The 22,667-nt window shown below is 37.0% G+C and overlaps 1 protein-coding gene across 2 annotated transcripts; it reads left to right on the top strand.

The window, feature by feature from the left end:
- The first annotated feature begins 650 nt into the window (after positions 1–650).
- LOC106154666 (uncharacterized) lies at positions 651–22,551 on the top strand. Of its 2 annotated transcripts, XM_013529087.2 has the most exons (9): positions 651–772; positions 4,009–4,383; positions 7,476–7,850; positions 8,493–8,804; positions 9,052–9,093; positions 10,730–11,104; positions 13,336–13,647; positions 16,579–16,620; positions 20,311–22,549. In XM_013529087.2, exons 1-9 carry the CDS (start codon positions 682–684, stop codon positions 20,673–20,675), a joined length of 2,289 nt encoding a protein of 762 aa, XP_013384541.2. In that variant the 5' UTR covers positions 651–681; the 3' UTR covers positions 20,676–22,549. The 2 variants fall into 2 exon arrangements, with proteins under 2 accessions (XP_013384541.2, XP_086874705.1); XM_087018579.1 differs by lacking the exon at positions 4,009–4,383 and having other exon boundaries at positions 695–772; positions 20,311–22,551.
- Positions 22,552–22,667: the final 116 nt, after the last annotated feature.

Below are 22,667 nucleotides of genomic sequence, written 5' to 3'. Positions count from 1 at the left end.
TGCGCGACAATGAATTCCAGACTCAAAATGACATAAAAAATGTCCCTTGATAAAATCGATATATGTTTTACAGTGTAGAAATAGCACAACAAAATACAGTGTATCACTAAAGCCCCCATCACTGAATGCATGCTTTCTGCGACTCTCTACGACCAAAGATTTAGCCTGCAGGACGCTCAGTGGTCGCCAATGCAAGAAAACCGTGTCCGTGTAAATGTGTCTGTTACCCTTATGTGTGTTTTCAACGACCAAGGCTGGATTTCATGTCCAATTGCCAGCGACCTGAATGACTTTCAACTCCCATGTGAGTCCACTGTGCAGCCTTCAACGTTCATTGCGATATTTGTGCATCCATTGAGCAACCAGGGTGTGATTTCTGTACCCTCATCAGCGATCAGTGGCAACCATTCTATATATTCTGAACCATTCTAAATATTCGGGGTATTTTTTTTTTTGCTATGTGTTAATAATATTTGCACTTTCTTAACATATTTCGTAACATAGCACAGCAATGATCAACCCTTCACAACTAAGAAATCCCATGATGCTGTAATTTATACAGCATCACTTTCTGTACCGACAGTTAATTGTGTTAGTTGCACTGTGGTGCCATTTTGCGTATAGGGTAGCAGTGGGGACGTAAATTTTAACTGTCAATAGAAAAGTGACTGCAGCTTATTGATGTATGAACAACGAAAGGTAACACAAAGGGGGATCATGAAGGAGTGGTGTCTTTATGTGCTGCTCTGTGCAGCTCCATATTCAACTAAAGGTAGGAAGTAAAAGTGATGCTCTTTACGGTGCTTCAAAGTATGTTAGCCATACTAAAATAGTTCAGCTTGTCCTAGGCCGAGACAATAGATACCTGGGGGATGCGTCCTACTCAAATCCCATGACTTGATGTATCAACAGAATGGTACATTCTTCATCGAAACAAAAATTGAACTTAATAACTCGTTTTCTAATTTCCCTGTAAGAGTTATGAATTAAAAAATCTGCATTTTGGCAGGGAGGGGTCCCATAATTACTTATTGGTATAAATCGATTGAGTTAAGATGGAGTTCATTGCAGAAAATAACATAAACAGACATGACCTCATTTTACTGGTCTGATATTGATCAAGTTTCTAAACTATAGTGATATCAGATCAATACCTGCCTCCGTTCAAACAAGAACACAAACGCAAAGAAAACGCATTTTAAGAACAAAATGAAGACTCTAGGCACAGTTGGGAATGATACACCGTGATTTTTGTCAATCGTCACAGGCTACACACTGCCCAAGAATGCATTTATATCTCGATTCTTTCCTTTTCCTGTTACCCTTGTTTGGGGTAAGAAGTAACATTAGCTGGCTTGCCTTCCAAGTGGTTACGTCATGAACCCTGAGGGAGGTACCCCACAACCTTTAAACCTTGTGTGTAGTTACACCTACAAGGGGTTTCTGAAAGAAAATCAGACGCACCTCTTTGTAGAACTCATGCACAGCCCCTATTAACCGCTGGGGTTTATCTGATATGCGCCCACGTAACAGAGAAAATTAAGAAACTGAAAATGATATTTCATCCCCGTTGTAATAGAAAGAATAATTATCTATATTAAACGTGTACTCCACAGCCAGGGTTGGATTGACTTTCTGAAAAAACGCCTTATGAAATTATGAATACTATGTTTTTTATTTATTGTGTTTCAATATTATTTGCCTTTTCTTATCATATTTCGGAAAACAGAATAGTATTGATCAGACTTAAGTACAGAAATTAACCGATGTTGTAATTTTTCTAGCATAACGTTATGTATACCACAGGTTAATTGTATTAGGTTCAACTTTGTTGATTATCAGGCAGCAACGGATATGTTATTTTTATCTCCCAATAAAAAACCCAGGAAGTACCTGGACGGACGTAGTGTATTTTTGTGTTGCTTTTTGTAACTCTATATTCATCTGATGGTAGGAACTAAATGTGCCTTTCTGTCCTTTGAAATAATTTAATGACTTGAAGATTTGTCGGCTTAGACTAATGCATAGACAACTAGGAGATCACCTCCATAGACCCATTAAGTGACGCAGCTTTTCAAAAGGTAAAGAAGAAAAGCGACTTCATATGTCATTTCTAACCAAGATGATAAAAAATCTACATCAACGACAGAAAAAAGTCTGTAACTCTCCTAATAATCAACCCGTTGTAAAATGAGAAGGATCGCAAAAACATTTCCTGCATTGTTGGGGTACTTAGCCCCCCTTCCCTTAAAAGTCGAAAGCAAGAAAATTTAAATCTTATGTTGTTTATACTGCGCACGTTAAACGCCACTATCTGTATACATGCAGATATCAACATTCAATTAGTAATTATTACTTTTGCCGACGAGTGCACTGTTAAAACTAACCAGCTACTCCAAAGCTTTGAAATAATAATGCTGGGTCTCTACTTGCATTGAATGACAAACTATCAGCTGAACAACAAGGTATATCATAAACGATCCATATAGCGCTAAGCAATAAGTCGACCTCCAAGGTCTATCACTCATATAAAGAGGCACCACACCTTCTTTATACTTATTTAGATATAAAAGATGCACAAATATAAAAATGACAGCAGAGGAAGTCATAATAGTCATAATAATGAAGGCCGTCAAATTATGTCAACTAATGTTACTTTTTCAGTTTGGGGAAAGCTTATTTGAATTTTCAAATCAGAAATTGGTCTTCATAAAATTTCTGTTTGCCTGAGTTTAGCCATTGATGTATCTGCTATAGTACTACCCACTTTAGTGAAATATTGTGCTGTTTCGGTAAGACAAAGGACACTGACAATGTTTTAGATGGGTTCCTACTTTATTTTCGCGAATTATGTCGGCTTTGCTATAAAATGAAGTGGACAAAAATTACAGTCTTAATTTAAAGAGACGATTTTTAACCTTTTAAAAGTTGTATCGTGATACTTGCTCCTGACAGGGGAAAGCTTATTGTTATTGGAGACGTGATCTCAAAAAATTGATATGTCCTTTTTGTTATGGACCCGTTCACATAAAGCTAATTTAAGACAAAATATATCAGAGATGCTACCGGATCAATGCTGGAGGCCCAGACTGTGTTTTAGATGGTGAAACACCATAGATAATTGAAAATTACCCTTCCCCAGTAGACAACCCACTGTACTAGTATATGTACTGATTTTATTACAATTAACGCTTACTGCTCTACTGTAACTGATTCTTAAGCATGGTCTGAAGATAACGATATCCACTGCTGTGTCGTTCAAAACCATCATGTGCCGTAGTGTCAAGCGTGGATAATAGCGGCCCCTTTCTGTTTTTCCGTAGAATGTATCTCTTACTTGTTACTAAAACCAAAGATCTAAAGAGAAATTAAGAATGCCGGAAATCTTATTAAAGTGGATCCGAGTGGTGCATTCCTTTTTTATTGTCGTTTTTTTTTTTTTTTTGTCAAAAAAGCCAAGAAACCGAATAAACCATGTTGTGTATAACGTTATTGAAAGACCAGACATTTTATTGTTTGCATTGGATGAGCTAAACTCTGGCCTTCAATTACATCCAGTTACATTCTTACTGCAGACTATCTGAGGCAAATCAATGGAAAAACAACTAAAACCTAGGGCCACAGGGCATTTTCAATTGCAGCACCCATTTTATGGAATGAACTACCCTCATACATTCGGACTATTGACAGTGTTGAGGTTTTTAAAAAAGAATTGAAAACATTCTTATTTTCACAGTACTTCAACTACAATACAATACTTGAAATTATATATTTTCTCATTTTATCAGAAAAGGTTTTATTGATAAGACTATTACTATTACAACCAGCATTAATCATTTCAATTGTTTAACTCACCTTAGCTTTTCTTATTTATACAATTACTTTGTAATTCTGATTTTTTTTATTTGTGAGCAGCACTGAGACGGTAGTGTAGTGCGTTTTTTAAGAAATCATTATTATCATTATTTAGAGTAAGTAACATTTGAATGGACATTTTTTGGATTTTAGGTTTGACAGTGACTTTGTCTGGAGTGAATCCCAATGGATACCTTATGAACCAAGCCGCTGCGGCTCCGTCGGCTCAACTTGTGTGTAGTTACGACCTAGGCTCCGACACGCAGCCTGCAGAATATGTGATATTTTACAAAGATGGTGCCGACACTGCTCATCAAATAGCAGTAGTTAAAGTAGCAGATGGAGCTTCTGCGAAACAGAACAGTTACCAGGGTAGATCCGATGTCGAAGTTAATACCAATGACCCACAATATACTCTCAGAATAGCCTCTCTGCAGTATTCTGACAAAGGAAATTATACCTGTAAAGTTGTCCTGAACTTCCAACAGAATACTGTGACGTCATCGCCACAGAACCTTATAGTTTTTGGTAAGTGGCCATTAATGAATGCATTACACTTATGCCCATAGTTTACATTAATGCGCGTATTTTTTAAATTAAATATATTTGAACAAATGCACCAGTTTTGAATACTTGTCCGTGTGTAAAATATTGGACTATTTTATGTTAGAGAGAAACAGTTTTAAAATGTCTCGAAGTTCAATAAATGTCTACTTTCTGGAGCGGACCACGAATAAAAACGAAGAAACATCGTTGGGTATGACTACCGTTTATTCACGCAATATGAACTGTTCACAGCGGAATTCAACTGAACTGAACTGAATTGAACAGAACAGAAACTGGTGAAAACTTTTAAAATAAAATAAAATAATAATATTGACAATACAGTGAAATATCGAGATAAATAAACTAAATATACTAAATAACTTCATTTGTGTGATCTTATAAAAAATCTTTACATACGTGTAACTTTGTTTAACTAATTATTTAATTTCAAACACTTACACTAAAACTATATCCATATTAGTTTTCCCCTGCAAACTGGCGGCCCAGAGACGGTCATGACAATCTGAGCTGTTACTGTGATTTATTAAAGCTTCAGAATGCATTACGTGTTGTTCATAAAAATGCCACGCCCATACCAACATACTCTTTAATAAACACAATGTCCATAGCCTAAATTACTGATTATAATTATGAAAAACATGTAAACTTATGTATATTACACAAAATACTTCTATATAAAAAGAAATCTAAATTACATTATATTATTTCCATAAATTTTACCCAAGCTACATGCAATATGAAACCATACCTGCTCTCTGCCCGTAATATAAATACAACATTGGTCAAAAAGGTTGTCCCACCCCCAGTTTAATGTGCTTTTACTTATAAATGGTCACATCACAGGAGTTAATTGCTATGCATGGTAATTTTCATTACAGATACCATAACTAACATGATTAGTGGTACAGAAAATACAAACTAGCCGTTAAGATATCCATATTTAATACCATTTATTCACATTTATTACATGTATTCCCCAAATCCGATGTTCCGCTGTAATTTCCACGGAGGTAAAGAAATGTCCATTAAATTGAAATGACACCTCCAAATGTCACCAAATTTACACACATTTAGCATTAGGGCGTGCTCGTTAAAGGCTACTTGTCTAATAGCGTTTGTGTTTACCGCGTACTGTTATTACCTCCTGTAGGTGGCGCGGCCTGCCTTCAACAAGGGTAACAATTCTGTTTTATGGGATATTGTCCCATTCTTTATAAAAGAGCTTGGGGAGGTGATCCAGATAATTAGGGGTTTGGTTCTCCTTTGCATTGCTCACTTCAATTCATGCCACAGATGTTCAGTAAGGTTAATAACAGGGCTCAAATATGGTTTCTCCATCCTAAATGTTCATCAGTCAGGCCTGTAGCCAGCAATTTAAAAGGGGGGTTCTTTTTCTAAAAAAAGTGGACCTTTTACCATATAATCCCCATGTACCTAGGTCAAATTTTACCCAGAGTGGACCTTTTTCCAGCAAAAAGGGCGGTTCTTTCGAACCCCCCGAACCCCCCCCCCCCCCCATGGCCTGTCAGTAAATATTCTTATCTTTAATATTCTATATACATAGCATTCTTCATTTGAAAGTTTACTGCAATTTTTTTTCTATCAAACGTACAATGCTTTGTTATAATATGCTTTCATGACCAGCAACCAAAAAAACTGTTGCCATGTTTAATTACAGACACTATAAAAAGACCATAAAATGACGACTTATGCATGCGCAAAGGCAATTGCGACGGGATTTACTCGTACGAACGATTGCTCCTTCATTGCTTGCGACGTGCATCTTGGACCACGCACGTCGCACTTGCGAACTCCTTGCGAGTGAAGCAAGTTACGTTTGTAGCCTCGCTGTTCGCAGATTATTCATAGAATCTTTTGGACATGCCCAACATCTTACGTACGTGCATACGGGCTGTCTGCGAACTTCAAATTTCGAAGAAGGACTTGCGTTGCACGTGAGCTTCTGTTCAGAATTTGGACGCAAACATGCCGTAAGAGCCCGTGCGGCCGGTTGTGACCGAGGCTTTAGAAGCAGTTGTGCTTATTATGCTTATAACGTTTATTACGCTTAGCATCCAGTGCTGGATTGACTTTCTGAAAGCACCTTAACTAATAGAAATTGTGGATATTCTGTATGTTTTTTTGCTATGTGTTCATGCTATGTGTGGTTTCAATAATATTTGCAATTTCTTAACATATTTCGTCAAATAGCAAAACAAAGATGAACCCTTTACAACTAAGAAATCCCATGATGCTGTAATTTATACAGCATCACTTTCTTTACCGACAGTTAACTGTGTTAGTTGCACTGTGGTGCCATTTGCTTATCGGGTAACAGAGTGTATGTTATTTTAAACTCTCAATAGAAAGGTGACAGCAGCTTATTGAGGTATGAACGACGAAAGGTTACACAAAGGAGGAACATGAAGGAGTAGTGTCTTTATGTGCTGCTCTGTGCAGCTCCATATTCAACTAAAGGTAGGAAGTAAAAACGTTGCACTTTACGGTGCTTCCAAGTATGTTAGCCATGATAAGAATAGTTCAGCTTATCCTAGGCTGAAACCATAGATACCGGGGGTATGCGTCCTCCTCAAATCTCACGCCTCGATGTACACATATTCTTCATCGTAACAAAAATGGGTCTTAATTACTTTTTTTTATAATTACTCTCCAAGGGGTATGAAGTAACAAAGTTTCACTTTGGCAGGGATTGGTCCCATAATTATTTCCTGGTATAAATGCTTAGCAATCGATTGAACTGGACGTCATTGCGGAAAATAACATAAACAGACATTACCTACTTTACTGGTTCCGTAACAATAGTCATAACAGTTCAATACCTGCCTCCATTCAAACAAGAACACAAATGCCAAAAACTAGCATTTTAAGATTCAAACTAATTGCTGGTAACGATGCACCCTGATTTTTGTCAATCGTCGCAGGATAAAATGCTTCTCACGATTACATAAAAATCTCTATTCTTCGTTTTTCTGATTATACAGGTGGAGAGGCAGCATTTGCCATTGAAATGAAAGATGTATATCCTTTTTCAGGGTTGGAAGTAACATTAGCTGGTTTGCCTGTCAATGGGTACGTCATGAATCCTGAGGGCGGCAACCCACAACCACTAAACCTTGTGTGCAGTTACACAGTGGATCAAGGAGAGACAGCTCAGTATGTGACTTTTTTCAAAGATGGAACTGACACAGCAAACCAAATAGTAGTAATACAGGTATTTGATGGAACTCCCAGGAAACTTAACAGCTATACCACTAGAGCTGATGTGACGGCTTCAGGCTCTGATCCATCATTCACGTTAACTATCGGTGGAGTCACCATGGCAGATGAGGGGAGCTATAGATGTCGAGTTTCCCTTACATTCAATGCAGCCGTCGTGACAACTGACGAGCAAATCCTTAGTTTACTCTGTAAGTGAATCACATAAGTATTAGCATGTTCGATTTTTGTCCATATATTACTGAAAAAGTTCAACAGTAGCCATATATAGCTGTAAATTGTCTGAACAAATGGGTCATCTAAAAGCTCATGCCAAATCTAGAATGTTTCAAGCGCACCATCTGTTGTACTCTAAACATACATTTATGAAGAGGGCGTAGATTCCCTGTAACTCATATAAACAACTTACTAGCGTCTTGTACGATTCAAAGAGTGTCGACATGCCTAAAGAAAAACTAAATTAATCTTTTGGTCAGGCAAAGAAAAGCTTTAAAAATACACCTTCTAAAAATCTGGTCGTAAATTAAGTCTATGTATCGGCCCCTCCGGTTGGTAAAATTCCATCAAATAACACAGAAATGTCTGTTGCATTACTATTGCATGTACGATTACATTATTATTCATATAATTATTGATGGAAACGACCAAGGGTTATACATAGCACAGGCATAAAGCAGAACATTTTCGCTTAAATATCGTATTCTGAATGTATTCGACGAAAACCTTTGTTTAACTTATATCTAGGATTTTGTTTAATCCATATGATGGCATTGGGTCGGGCTAGGTGGCAAAGATTTGATTTCATATGCAACTTAAATATTACAACCCCGTAGATTGGCCAAATCCACCCCAGATTACACGAGGACCTCAAGTTGCCACAGAAATTTACCGGGTATCTTGTTCCTCTGATGGCGGCAGACCAGCACCTGAGATAAAATGGTTTAAAATGCAGAGTTCTGATCAGATGGAGGTGGCCATAAATGCAACTGCGAACACGGTGAGACCCCAGGGAGACACATTTCTTGTCGAAAGTGAAGTAGAAGTAATGGCAACCCAGGCAGATCCAGTTGAAGTAATTTGTCAACTATTATACGATTCACTGACAAGTCAAACCAAGACAAGTATTACAGTGCCTGAGAGTGCAGGTATGTTTGTGTATTTTACTCAGATTGGTAGTTTGTCAATTACATTTCACCTGAAGACAAATAATTAGGTGCTGGAAAAGCCTAAGCTCTATTACAAAGAGCTTATATCTTTGTTTGTACATTAAAAAGTAAAACATACTTCAACACCAGACTCGTAAGTGCTGAATCATTCTGCTGGTCTAGTGGATGTGCATGAGGTACTTTTATTATTACTTATCTTAAGAAGTGATTGAATTCGCTTTTTTAGCTCCTTCAACTACCACTACTACGAAATCTACTAATGTTGCAGGTAGGTGCAATTTATGATGCATTTATTTTTCTTTTATTTCATTTTAAACCTTTGTCCACATAAAAATGAATGAGCGTGTAAAGTCACCCATTCATTTCTCATGTGTTATCCAGTTTAACCTATTTACATGACTTGCATACTCATACACGTGTTATATGTGTATCTACTCAGGGAGGATAATTTCAAGATATACTGCACGCGTTTTAAAAAAATCCAACGTCTAATTCAATCTAGAACCCATCAAATATAAGTACCTGAAGTCGGTTATTACTTTTTTAATGTACAGGAAAACATAGCTACCTAGTCATTTAGATCCCATTCCCATACCTAGAAAATAGCAGGACCGACCCATCTCTGACAGGATTCTCGCTAAATTGCAGCTTAAACAGCTTAAGCGGTTAAGATGTCTGGCACGCCAACTGAAACTGCTAAGCAATAGTTAATTACCCCCTGACAGCTTCAGTAGGTGTGGATAAATAAAACGTAGGTATAAGTAAAATAACTGATCAGTCGGGTTTTGAAAACCCTCAACTTTTTAATGATAGCATGAAACATATTCTGGGCTAGGTGCTATCAAGCAATATTACTTATTATTCCGCCAACTAATGGCTGCATTTTTAATTTAAAGCTTAATATCAATTGAAACATTTTGTCAAAGTAAACTGAAGGCTGACAGACAATATAAACTTCTGCAAGACAAAAGTCGATTTGTAATCCCCCATATACAATATAATTGAAAAAAAGGTGTAATAAGAATGTACTCAGATGGATTACTATTGGTATGTTCTCTTGGCTTTATGGAGATGTGAATAGCCTATCAAAAATCAAGAATTATTGTGACGTGTATTAATCCGGCCTATGCTGATTTATAGTCGGCCTGCAAGTATCTTGTTGTGACATTTATTGAATTTTCTTTTAAATCGTTTAAACAACAAGGAGATCGCCTCCATAGACCCCTCAAGTTAGGCAGGTTTTCAAAAGGTGAAGAAGAACAAAAGCGACTTCATACGTCATTTTAACCAAGATGATGACAAACTATACATTTACGATACAAGAAAAAAATATACAGACTTGGTATTTAATATGGAATATTTTTTCCAAATCAGTTTTCATCAATGTTTTCCTATTTTTCTGACTGATAAATGAAAATAAGGTTTAAAATCATGTTTGATCATCAGCCTGGTCGTAATTTTTTAAAACTATGCAGACACTTCCATGTGACACAATAATCTGTCTGAAAATGCGTCATTATGTAACACTGCTTGGCTCATTTTACGCATTGCACTGGTAGCGGTACATGTGACTTCTCCATTTACATATCTTTTATGAGATCTTTTGTTTTTCTTGAAAAAGAACGCAAATTTACTTAGGCATACCCTTGATACTGATATATTCCATATCCAATGTCAAGTCTGTACCTCTTTTAATAAGAAAAGTTTGACTTGCATTTTACACTATAAACCAATTACAAGGTTTGATACATCACATTACATCACATCATATTACATTATAAAACGCAACACTAAAAATGAACACTTCAAGGTACAAATTGAACAATTGAGGGATTTCTTGCCATATATTTCTAGGGATTTTTAAATATAATTCTTAATAATTATTATTTGTTCTTATTACATAGGGTTAGTAGTAACACTGGCTGATTTACCTTCTTATGGCTTGGTCATGAATCCCGACAGCGGCATCCCACCAACTGTGAACCTTGTGTGCAGTTACACAGTGGATCCCGGAGAGACGATGCAGGTCGTGTATTTCTATAAAAATGGAACGACCGCTTCAAACCAAATAGTGGGAATAGTGATATCTGACGGTAGTTACCAGCTGCAGAACTCTTTTGCCTCTAGAACTGACGTGATGGTTACAGTCTCTGATCCATCATTCACGGTGACAATTGGCACAGTCACGTCGGCAGATGAGGGGAGCTATTACTGTAAAGTTTCCACCATACTCAATAATCCCATGGCAATATCTTCGGCACAGAAACTCAAATTAGTATGTAAGTAAAAATCACTTACCTTGAAAGAAGTATTAAAAATTCATATATCGAATCGAGTTATAGATCGGACCACTCCATTGTGGGGATAAATATTGAATTTAACACATTTAGGAAAGGTACAGGGTTATGGAAATTTAATAATTCTCTGCTAGATGATTTAGAATATATTGACAATATAAAAAAAAATTATTTATAAAATAAAAACCCAGTATGCACTTCCTGTCTATAACCTAAATAATATCTGCTCTATTTCGGACTGTGACGTACAGTTTACCGTAAATGATCAACTCTTTCTTGAGACCCGTCTTATGGAGATCTGGGGCAAAACCATTTCCGTTTCCTGTAGAACAGTTTCATTAGCTATGCTATTGTAATAGACTTATGAGGATTCTTTTGTATATAGCTACTTATATTTGTCTGATCTTACCATCCAATATTTCGTCTGCTTTCAGTCAGACTTCATCAGGGAATGAGGTTGTGACAGGTATGACAACCTATCACCCCCTCTGGTGTGCTATTTGGTCAGATTCCCCCCCCCCTTTACCTGCCCCCTCCCTTAGGAGTGGTAGGTAGAGGTTGGGTAGCTCAGTCCCATCATTCCGATTCAACTTGGCCCCATGTAAGCGGATGTTAATTGCTTCAAGAACTTTGCGGTGTAGATCTTGTGGTATTCTTTCCAAGATTTTTGTCTTCTATGGTTGTTGATGTTATGTTGATGTTATGCGCTGTCTGTTCTTTTAGCACGTTTTTTGATGGATTTTTGATGTTCAGTGATTCTTTCTGTTAAGGAACGTCCTGTCTCTCCGATGTATTTCTCTCAACACACCTGACACGCACACTGGTATACAACTCCACACTGTTCCTTAGTTATTTGCAGAGTCTAGTGAAGTGATTGATGTTGACTTAAGTACAATCCTACCGCACAATTATTCATTGAGGCTCAAAGATGTGGAGTCAAGTGAACTAGAAGGTGTAATTAGTCTAAACGAAGCATCCAACATTCTGGAAAAAAAGAAAAGTAAGAAGAGTCCAGGCTCAGGCGGGTTAACTGTCGAGTTCTTCAACGTATTCTGGCCACAGCAAGCAAAACTTGAAAAACTGGAGACCGATCTCTTTGTTAAACGTTACCTATAAAATAACCTTCGGGGTCATAGCAACCAGAGTCAAGAAATATCTGGGCAAACTTATTTCAGACGATCAGTGCGGGTTTATTCCAGGGAGATACATCGAGGAAAGTATCCGTGCTGTATATGATATTATGCAATACACAGAAGATAACCATATTCCTGGAATGTTAGTGCTACATTGTATTAGATTTTGAAAAGGCCTTTGACGCTATGTTGTGAAAAAGTTTATTAACAGGGTACTAATTTTTTTTAAACTTTGGTGCAAGCATTACCAAATGGATAAATACTTAAAAAAAGGGTGCCCAAGCAGCAATAAATCAAGGAGGCAATCTCTCAGAGTAATTTTAGATTAAAAGAGGCTGCAGGCAGGGAGACCCAATAGCCCCCTATTTGTTTATTTTATGCGCGGAAAAACTCTCAATAATACTCAAGAATAACAAAAATATAAAAATTATCACTATTGATAACACCCCTATTTTATTAACTCGATACGCAGACGATACGACTGTGATGCTTGATGGCCCAGAAAAGTCTTTATCTAAAGTAATGACTAAATAAGAGAAATTTTTCAAAAATTTCTAGTTTTTTCTTTCAGATAAAGCATGAATACATTATGATAGAATCAACAGGGAGGAGAGGCGGTCGTAAAAAAAGTTGATGCAGATTCTTAAAAATGAAATACATATCTTAAGTTTTAAACCTTCGAGGTCTTTACGATCAGAATATAAGCCCTTTCTACCCTAAAAGTTGTTTTCTTAAACGCAATTATCAGATTATGATGTGATCTCTTTCGAGTGCGAACTAAAATCGGTCTAGTCCAAAAACATGCATTTGTATCTCCGCAAGATTTTTTAAAGAAAGAAACGTTGTCGCACTTACCAAAAACGCTTGACGAAAATTTGTCAAGATCTTCTATTGACAGACACATTAAACCTTAAAACTCCGCAGGTTGTCGGGGAATAATCACTTAATATGATAGACTAATAAACAGTGTTACATTGGCTTTTGAATATTAGATAAGAAAACCAAAAAACAACTAAAATAAGATATTGAGGTTAAGATGACATAATCCCATAACAATGCATTTCTTTGTATCATTTACAGATCGACCGTTCCCTCCCCAAATTACACGAGGACCCCAAGTTGCCACAGATACCTACCGGGTGACTTGTTCCTCTGATGGCGGAAGACCAGCACCTGAGATAAAATGGTTTAAAATACAAACTTCTGATCAGATGCAGGTGCCGATAAATGCAACCTCGAACACGGTGACACTCCAGGGAGACACCTTTCTTGTCGAAAGTGCAGTTGAAGTGATGGCAACCCAGGCAGATCCAGTGGAATTGATTTGCCAGCTACTACACGACTCACTTATAAGTCAGATCACGACAAAAACCACTGTGCCTGAAAGTGCTGGTATGTACAAATTTGTTGATTGAATGAGTTTTTTAAGACAGAAAGGTAGATGCCAAAAGCTAAAAAGAAAATGTCAATATATCGCCAGTAAGACTCGAGACACTTGTCAGGGCTGTGGACCTTTCTTTTAAACTGATCAGAAAAACATACTTCGATACTTACTGGCTTTGTGCTTAATTTTAGCACTGCACATAGCAGAGCCACTCCGCTTTGCAATAGGCTGTACTTATTGCTGCATAACTGGTGACTTTAATTCCACTTCTTAATAAGCTAGAAGGTAACTGGATATTAAGTATCGTTTAATAAAAAAGAAACACTATTGGACCTCTTTAGTATTTATTTGATTATGGATGTGATTACGACACCACAGTTGTAAATTGCCACGTCATAGTTGTGACGTCAAAATCACATTTGGATAAAAATAAGGTTGATTATTGAATACAATTTGTTTAAGTTATGACAGAAGGGGAATGTTTGAAATTTTCCTCCAGCACAGGATTCTAGGTGCCCACTTTATGGCAACAATCAATCCTAGAATCCTGTGCTGGAGGCAACGTTCAAAATTTCCCCTTCTATGAGAATTATAGAGGCGTAGAAGCTTTTATTCCCAGCAGGCATAGTTGCGTTGGATCAACGTTGAAAACAGGTTGATGCATTGAATTACCGTTGATCTACCTAAATTCAACGTAAAATCAGCTAACACTAGGATGAATAAGTTGCTGTAAATGTGATGGAATTAACAGTTCTTGGTAACCTGTTATAGATTGACAGATTGAGGTGTCTGTGACTTTGTTATATATATATATATATATATATATATATATATATATATATATATATATATATATATATATATAAGAAAATAACTATATATATTAATATAAATCTTGTAAATTCTAACTTAAAGGCCATACATTTATACCCTACATATATTTAGCCATCAAACATGTCCTACTGCTAAACACATCCATGCTAATGTCCCGCTGGGTGGAGTTGATATAACATTGTTTTCTGACGTTGATACAACGTTGTTATCTGAGGTTGACACAACTGTTGTTTCAACGTTAAAACAATGATAAGTAAACAGTAGGTATAAATGGTAACTTCAGTGATAACAAAAACGAATAGTTGATGAGGAAAGGAGGGTTGATTTTTTGGATTAAGCTGGTTTATAACGATGTGCAGGTCAGACTGGGCATACTCTACCTTGCTAAGGTATCTGCCCTGAACAGTGAAACGTCTGACAAGGAATATGATAGAAGTGGGAAACTAAAAGTAGGTAACTGAATCGGCATAGCAGGTGACCATGTGATATCCAATAAATTTCGGGACATTGCGTCCGCCTATGTCATCAGGTGACTGGAGATTCTACACGCAAGGACCCTTAATTTCTTTATGCAGTCACAGTGACCGCCATCGGAGCAAACAAGAAACTCCTGGATAGAAAACGTTTTGTCAACAGCAACTGCTAAATCGCTAGAGAAAATAAAACTTACCGCAATCATGTAACAGTCGGCAATTGTACTGTTGATCCTTGCTTGAAGTTGTGCAGAATCTGTCACTGTACGCTTCAACAGATCAAGTGAACTGCTGGAAAGTTCTCATAGAGGTAAAATGAAATTTTTTGAACTGAAGATTTCAGTTGAAGATTTGAGATAACTTGTAGCTTAATTGTATCATGCCCGTGAACAGAATGAATCAAGCAGAATGAGGCCAGGCAGTGATGCCCCATGGTATAAGTAGCAACATGTGCCTCAATGGAGATTACCCCTCTAGGGCACAATTGAGCATGTGCAGAATGCACATGTGCGTAATTAAGCTCTGGAGATTGTTGTCGCCATAAAATGTCGTTTGACTACGCCAAACTTTCCTTTCCTCTGTAAATGACACTTTCACCTACTCGTGAATCATTCCCTGCACGTAGAACCAGAGTTTTATTCCACTTTTGGTTTAGTTTTGATTTGGTTTGAAATAATTAACCAGTTATTTGAACTGTGACTCAAATTTTTAACAAACTGTTCTTCTTAAGTCCAAACCCAGCGGGCAAAATATGTTGTTTTAACATTGAAACAACGTTCACTCATAACGTTGATAAGACGTTGGATAAACATTGGATTTGAAAGTTGACTCAACCTCAGATAACAACGTTGTATCAACGTCACATAACAACATTGTATCAACCCCAGTTGTTATTCTTGCATGAAAAGACATTGAAATGACCTGAGGGTAGGGTATAAAAGTATGGCCTTTAAGTTAAAATTTCCAAGGTTTAGATTAATATATATATATATATATATATATATATATATATATATATATATATAACAAAGTCACAGTCACCTCAACCTGTCTATGTATAACAGGTTACCAAGAATTGTTAACTTTATTAATTCACTCCATCACATTTACAGCAACTTATTCATCCTAGTGTTAGCTGACCTTGCAAGGAATTCAGTTTATTGGAATGTTTTTCTGAATAACAAGTTAAGAAATTTCACTAGTTCACTAAAGACACAAAACAACTGTCACTTTTACTTTTAACACTTTTTTGGATTATATTGATAAAGTTAGTTACAGTATTGATACACAAAGTATCACGTTTTTAACAATTAATATTTTAAAATATAATCCATGTCTGCAAGGTTGTGTCAATCACCAAAATACAACGTTGAGTCAACGTCACATTATGACGGTGTTTCGACGTGGCTGGATCAACGTTGATTTGACGTTGAATTTTGGTAGATCAACGGCAATTCAACGTATCAACCTGTTTTTAACGTTGATCCAACGCAACTATGCCTGCTGGGTTCACATTTTGAATCATTTCTCTTCGCACGGGGGTAGTCAAGGCTACCCATGAGGTATGGTAACAATTACTTTTCTCTAGGCAAGTTATCCGTTGAAAAATTAGTGCCTCTTTGTTTTTTTCAGCTCCCTCAACTTACAGCACAGCAAAATCTACAAATGCGCTAGGTAGGTGCAATTCGAAGTAAATTGTTGATAAATCTTTTCTACACAATCATTAATTACTCGATCGTTGGCTTAATTCAATTGTCACGCTTTACCTGACATAGACATATGGATGCAGGTATAAATTCCACCAAAACATCCAAATTTAAACCAAAGCTAGCGCGTAGAACAAAAGATTCAGGCCTTCCCAACTACCAGACTCGGCACCTACGGGTCCAGAATAAACCGGTATATCTGACCACACTACCCGTTTTCAAGGTGAGTGTCAGATCGCATAAAAGAGTATCATACCCTATCACAAATTCTGTAAGCCTACCTGTCATCCGGGTATCGCGCCTCGTTTTCGTCAAGTAGGAGTCGCATGAATACAACAGACGACTCCCTCAATCAGGGGGTGGAAACGCGCTACTTATATGATTAAGACGAGCCTAGCCGTCAGTACCGGTTATTGTTTTGTGACCTTGAGGAGCAATTAGATTTGGTCGTTGCGGCACGCATCAACAGTAGTTGAACTACCACACCTGGGTCTTTTGTTTTTGACAACTGTTCACTCGTCATCGAGGCGCTTGTTCAAGGCTACAGGCTGATATCTACTAGTACTATACCAGTGGCTTCATTAGTAACGTTCCCACAATACTTAAGTTTTCTGTCCGTGCGTACAAACCCTGAAAAAGGACAGCCTCGCTGACGAGAACAATGGACGTTTCTCACCCCTCTCTAGGATTACCCCTGCCCTCAATCTCGTCCATCCCGGTAGTCACGAAAATATTTAACCCCCGACAGAATATGCTTCTGCTATCAAAATTAGGTCTACTTTTCTAAATTAATATATAAGTTTGCAAGTTCTTATTTACAAAACATCATTGGCTATGTCCGAACCTAAATTTTATGTTAAAAAGTGCGGTACTGTCAGATTTTAGCATAAACAGAGAAAATTGCAGCAGCGCATGAATCTAGATGAGATGCACTACTTTCCAACCCCGCTTAGGATCATTGCTATCACATCGCGCACCAGGCAAAATCGGTGTGGTGGCTGATACTCTGTAATGCGATCTGACACACACCTTGAAAACGGGTAGTGTGGTCTGATAAACCGGTTTATACTGGACCCGTAGGTGCCGAGTCTGGTAGTTGGGAAGGCCTGAGATTCGACCGTGCTGTATTCGACATACAAACGCCATGTACAAGAGCGTTTCACGGCCTGTTATATTCCCGTTTCTAACTAGTGTAGTAGCCAATCAGAGGTCGTGGTTTTAAGCCAGATACAACACTCGTCGCCGAACTGTTAGTGAAAATTACTCGTGTATAGACTCGCCTGCGGCTCGACCATACACTCGTAATATTTCACGCACAGCTCGACGACTCGTATTGTATCTATCACGTAATGCAGATCAGTCATCGTCAGTGATAGTTCTCTATAACATTCCATGGGCGTAACTAGGCATACGCACGGATGCACTGTGCGTACAATTTTTTGGCCAACCATGATATTATTTTATATAAATTTAGTGTATTTTTCACGGAATATATATCGAAAATCCACTGCGAATTAAAGTCACCGGTATGTACAAATCCTCTGTATACGCACAATTGTTCTGACCCCCCGTCTTGCATACTTTTATTCAACTGAGGTAAACAATGCCTGTTACCTTTACAAGTCCTATCGTAATCGTCCATCTAACTGGAACATCCTTTACCTCTTAATTGGAGGGTTAAGTGGCCTTCAACTCTCCAGTAGTCATGAGAGTAACGAACGCACTCTCGCTGGTGATATTAATCTCAGGTAAAATCTACCTGTGTGCTATTTTCAAAGAGCAGCTCCCGTAGACCTGGGGGCACTAGTTAAAATCTGGACACAAGGTTTAATAAGGAGCTAGAGAAACAAAGGAAGAATTTTTCCTGCAAAGCTTCAAAGAATTTCACACGGACTTGATCCAGCTTAGCCCTCCAAACTAACAGGGTGACATGGGCAATTTTCACAAACAAATATTTAAACTTAGATGTATCAAAGCTCTATTGTGTCATATAATTGGTTGTTTTTGGGAGCCATGCACCCGCATGAAAGCTGGATGAAACCGTATATAAATTCAACTCAGAGGAGGATCCAGCATTATTCGAAGAGGGGAGGGAGGTCCGCTGTTGCGAAGTTAGCCTCCTTTTAAATGAATATACCGTTCTGGGTAAATGAAAATATTGAAACTTTATAAAATCGCGAGAATATTTTTGACTTAAATGATGATTTTATTTTTAATGGAAATTAAGCTACGATGTGTGGTACATATGCTGTGATTAAGCTGTCTTTCATCTGTTGCGTTAGTCTACATTTTGCTGTACATGCTGGGTATTTTAAAAATCTGTGCGTACAATTTTTAAAGGTCTGGTTACGCCCCTGCATTCGCAGTGTCTCCTGAAACAGCACTTATTAAACCAAGAGCAGTACTGAACACAAACTGAGGTACACATTACTCAGTAGACTCAGTAACCGATCGTGAAATTCTACTTGATGATCTGGGCTATATAACTCGGAAACATCGAAAATTGTGACGACACGCAAGCAATGGTGATTGCACCCACCTGCTAACTTGAAGCCTAAGCAAACGCAGCGCAATATTTGCTTGTCCGGAAGTACAATAACAGCCGCGAACACTACTTAAGTTCGATTGCAGCATAAAGTGAAGACCTGATAACACAATTACACATAGTATAATTCCATTTGATGATCAGGCTAATCATGAGATTGTTTTGATTTATAGGAATATCACAATTACAAATATTAATATTACAAGTGTCTGAAACCAATAAAATGCCAAAATAACTAAATAACTAAATAAATAAATAAATAAATAAATAAGCTGAACGCGCTTGCAATACTGGACTGTTACAATTTCTGATACAGTGGTAAGTGGTGTTCATTCTCATAATAATACACACTGAAGAAGATAAAAGTGTGACTAAATGCTTTGTTTCTGCTTCATTTAGTGTAGAAAATGAAACTTAAACTTACCATTATTACTTATAGACTACAGAAAATATATATCAAATAATATGTAAAATGTTAAATTTTGAAATCTTTATGCATAAAAATGACTTTATAAAATGTTCACCAGTAATTGTTTTGGTCTTTGATGTAATGATATTCTATGTGCATAGCATTCTTTACGTGAAAGTTTTTTTTGTATCAGAGATACCGGGTGACTCAATCTTTTATAAACTTCCATGCTTTGATAAATGCTTTCACGACAAGCGATCAAACCTTGCCGTCATGTTTAATTACAGACACTATAAAGACGCTATGAAATGAAAAATTATGCTAGCGCAAAGGCAGGATTTACTTGTTTCAAATAATAGCTTCAAAACTGTGATATTGCTATTATTGTTCGGCGGCAAACTGCCGTGCTTTCGAATTATAGAATAGCGACAAATCGCCATGCCTGCGCTCGGTCGCAGTTTGCGATTTTGTCGAGTTATGGAGCCCTGTATTTTTCGGCGCTACTTTTCTTCACCACATCTATACGGTTAACAAATGTATGTTGTGGTTTTATCCTTATAAATTAAACGTGCATGTGATAGATTACTGGGCATTCCATGGGTACATAGTTTACGGTTAAACGACCTATATATTAAATTTCAGTTAACAAAAGCCAGAAAAGATTCAACGCGACTACCTATTAAATAATATCTTTTGTATTACAGGCAATGCTTGGAGAACCGTATCGATCGTTTTGATCGTGTTAGCAATGTGTCTTTTTTGCATAATTGCATACCTTGTATTCCGCATTCGGTCATTGTCCAGGAGACTCGAATCACAAGCATCTGAACAGCAACATGCCACTGTTATTACAAACAATGTAACAGAACACTCAAACAACATCAGCAGTCCATTTTACCAGGTGTCTACACAGCGATCGACATATCATTCCTCTGGTTTTGATGGGGTCAATATGGATTTCGACGATACTGCACTGGCGAATAGTTACCAAGAACTTCGGCGGGATAACCGTCTAGATGGGCAATATATGGAATCAATTGCCGTCCAAAGCCCCAAATGTTATTGGTGACTATAATTACATTGAGGTTTCCTAGGATGATCCCCAGCCTAGACAATTCAAAAGTGGCCAAGTGAGTGAGTGTATTAGATTATATGTCTTAGGAAAGAAGGATTTAACCCTAATATAGGGAATAATCTAGAAGTGAGCAGATTTAGTGATCTTGAACTCCACATTTTGTGGCAGTGTTATCGTTGTGTTATAGTCAGGAACCTCTTAACGTGTGCCTCTAATAGCACCTAACTGCCCGAGGATAATCCCTAGGCTACTCAGTTTTACAGCTATACTGCTGGAGTGAGTGTATTGAATAATAAATGAATTCACGTCTAAGGGCTAAATATTAACCCCTTTTATAGTAGGAAATTATTTAGAAATGCACAGGTTTGGTAATCTTGAACCTCACATTGGATAGTAGTATTATGGTTGTAGACTCACGCTGTATAGTAGTATTATGGTTGTATATAAATAAAGATTTGTGCTTTTTACATATGTAACTCCAGTAAATGAATGATTGCGATCAAAAATATTTTAATATTGTATAATATTGAATTAAGATATCATATCAGCTGGGTGTCAGAAACTAAGGTTAACTCTCTAGTAATGACATGGCACATCTACCAGGCTGATTGGCATCAATCACCAATACTTATAACTTGGTCAACTAATGGCTCTGTTTTAGAATGTAAGGTTGAAGATCAATTATAATTTTTTGTCAAAGTGAATTAGGGCTAACAAACAGAATAACATTCTGTAAGAAAAATTTTAATCGCCAATAAACAATATAATAAATAAAAGGTGTATTCATCCATAGGTTGTTATAATAACAATGTAATTAATTGGATTCTCCTTGGTGTGTTCTCCTTGCCTTTGTAGAGATATGGCTAGCTTGGATTTTTATCTTGACTGTAGCATTTGTTTTGATATATTTCTTTTTAAAAGGATTAATCATCATTAGTTTTATCACAATAAGAAATATTCATACAAAAATTAAAAAAGGAAATTTACAGGGGGCAATGGAAAGAAAATCGGTCACCTGTTGGATGTATACTCACACGCAGCCCTACTGACAGTTGGGATTTATATGATATGAGCTTAGGTGAATCAATCAAGAAACCGAAACTAACACTTTCACCTCAAACTGTTGATATGACGTTATCATGCAAAATGACCATGCTTTGTTTGAAACTAAACAGGGTATTATATAACAGTGGTTTAAATTCAACATTGTACAAAGGGGTTTTGAGCTGATTCTGGCTGACGAAGTATTTGTCTATAGTTTTTTACTAACGGAGTATTTGTCCTTAACTCAGTATGTAGTGAATACAGTGTATTTGTCCCCCGGATCATCAGCTAAATATTTGACATTGTTTTACCATGATTTCTAACCTTTAAGATAACATATATCACGTCGTCGATTACAAGGATTGTTTTGTAGTGCTATATAGCCGTCTGTCTTAGAATTGATGAACGGGCATAAACGACCTTTGTTCAAAGATGTGGAAAATTTTACGGTTTTACCAGATTTTCTATAAGTACGGGTAAGGAACTGGGCAGTTTTAAATAAACCCCCACATCACAGATAACAAATTCCCGTTTTGCTTATGATAATTCAAGTGTCTTCTTATCGTAGCATTTAAAATTAGATATTGTATTTGAATTCTTTACTTGTACGTCATTAAGTGGAAGTTATTTTAATAAGACAGTTATTGCGTCTGAATTACTTAATTTGTTTTAATTTGATATTTCTGAAATATGTATTGTAAAGTCCTTTGACATTTTGGATGCCCTATAGAGCTTATAAGCAGAGATTTAAAAGCTGGAATTTTTAAAATGTTGTAAATGAGACAATTGGTGGCGTTAATTGTGTTAACATTACACTTAGAAACTGAATCATTATAAAAAGATATGAAAATTTTGTGTCCTAATTTTTTTTACTAAGACACTCTCCATGGCCCCTATATTAACACATAGCCCCAAACCCAGGAGTACATGTATATGAACATC

The sequence above is a fragment of the Lingula anatina genome, chromosome 7 (genome assembly GCF_051362555.1).
Source record: "Lingula anatina isolate TDL-2025a chromosome 7, LinAna3.0, whole genome shotgun sequence".
NCBI lineage: Eukaryota > Metazoa > Brachiopoda > Lingulata > Lingulida > Lingulidae > Lingula > Lingula anatina.
This window is presented reverse-complemented; position numbering and strand designations above follow the sequence as displayed.